At 42.1% G+C, this 1770-nt stretch overlaps 1 protein-coding gene across 1 annotated transcript; it reads left to right on the top strand.

The window, feature by feature from the left end:
- LOC107857089 (E3 ubiquitin-protein ligase UPL6) lies at positions 1 to 1765 on the top strand (the record flags this gene model as incomplete). The annotated part of the gene is given in 1 exon segment (XM_016702029.2): positions 1 to 1765. A coding segment is annotated over 1 exon segment (1765 nt), but the record flags the coding sequence as incomplete, so codon positions are not given.
- Positions 1766 to 1770: the final 5 nt, after the last annotated feature.

Below are 1770 nucleotides of genomic sequence, written 5' to 3'. Positions count from 1 at the left end.
GCAGAACTCTGCTGCCATCAAGATTCAGAAATGCTTCAGAGGTAGGAAAGTGGTGGAAGCTGAACGCTGTATAGTTCGCGAGAATTTCTTGAAAACTTATGGGGAGCGGTGCCACTCGGTTGACAGGCAGTGCTTCCGTCCAGATTCAGGTTTTCTGCGTCACCTACTTTTCTTTTTCAATCCAACATACACCACTGATGTTTCTGTCCTCGTGGAGACATGCCGATTGCTACTAGAGTTCGTTCGAGATACCGGGGATGTTGTTAGCCTCTTTGCTGGTACGGAGTATGCTTCCAACAATCATGTCTTAGTGGTGAGATACAGAGTGAAGAAATTTGTTCATGCTTGTATTCGGGCTGTTTATGGAAACAGGAATAAGTTGAGAGATCAACTTTTTGTGGAATCGGCAATCCTCTTGTTGGATGCGGTGAAATTGTTGATTGATTCAAGTCTTCCATGGGCTTGCAGCACTGTCACCTATCTTCTTCAAGGAAATATATATTCCTTATTTAGGGAAATTGTTCTGATTGTCAAGGATAGAAGCTGTCCAGCTTCCAACAGGGTTGTATCTTCCTTTGAGTGTGTGATTGCCCTAATTTCATCTCATATTGGTCAAAGCACTTGTACTTGCCCAAGTGTTGACCCTCAATGTTGCTTTCTCTCCCAGGTTCTTACAATTCCATTTTTATGGCAGTTTTTCCCTCACCTAAAAGAGATCTTTGCAAGTTCATCAGTGAGCCGTCATTATTTTCATCACATGACATTATGCATGAAAGGCCATGTTAATGTCCTCCCTCCTGATATAGCGATTGATCTTCCTGGCTATGCTTGCCTTCTTGGAAATCTATTAGAAGTTGCCAGGCTTGCTTTTGCTCAGCCAGAACCATTCACTATGGCTGTTGATTTTGCAACTGCTGCGACTTTTTTGTTGGAAGCACTCCCTTCTCTCCAATCATCAAATATGGGAAGTAAAGAGATGTCTGAGGATGAAATGGTCATTGATGATGAACAAACAGAAAAAGTTCTGAATTTGGGTTTGGAGCAACAAATAACCAATGCTATAGATCCACGCTTTCTTCTACAGCTGACTACTGTTTTACTTGGAGGGTTTTCACCTCTCAATGGTTCATATAATGGCCAGCTGGATGAGAAACATGTAGCAGCTGTTACTGCAGTTTGTGCTTTCCTTCACGCGACTTTCAACATTTTGCCGCTTGAACGTATTATGACTGTACTAGCCTATCGGACAGAATTAGTCCCTGTCCTTTGGAACTTTATGAAGCAATGCCATGAAAATCAGAAATGGTCATCTTTGTCAGCGCAATCACCATATTTGCCGGCAGATGCTCCTGGATGGCTGATACCTTTATCTGTTTTCTGCCCAGTTTATAAGCACATGCTTATGATTGTTGATAATGAGGAGTTTTATGAACAGGAGAAGCCATTATCTCTGAAGGATATCAGATGCTTGATTGTTATCCTCAGACAGGCCTTGTGGCAGCTCCTCTGGTTGAACCCTACGCTGCCTGCTAACTTTGGTAAATCAGCTAATGATGTCTTTGCTATGAAGAAACATCCATTAGAGTTCCTTCAGCACAGGGTTTGTGTTGTAGCATCTGAGCTCCTATCACAGTTACAAGATTGGAACAACAGAAGGCAATTTACACTTCCTAGTGAATTTCATGCTGATGGTGTAAATGAGTATTTCATATCTCAGGCAACGATGGAGAATACTAGAGCCAATGATATACTAAAGCAAGCTCCATTCCT

The sequence above is a fragment of the Capsicum annuum genome, unplaced genomic scaffold (assembly GCF_002878395.1).
Source record: "Capsicum annuum cultivar UCD-10X-F1 unplaced genomic scaffold, UCD10Xv1.1 ctg31913, whole genome shotgun sequence".
NCBI lineage: Eukaryota > Viridiplantae > Streptophyta > Magnoliopsida > Solanales > Solanaceae > Capsicum > Capsicum annuum.
The sequence above is the reverse complement of the archived record's forward strand: the minus strand, read 5'-3'. Positions and strand labels throughout refer to the sequence as shown.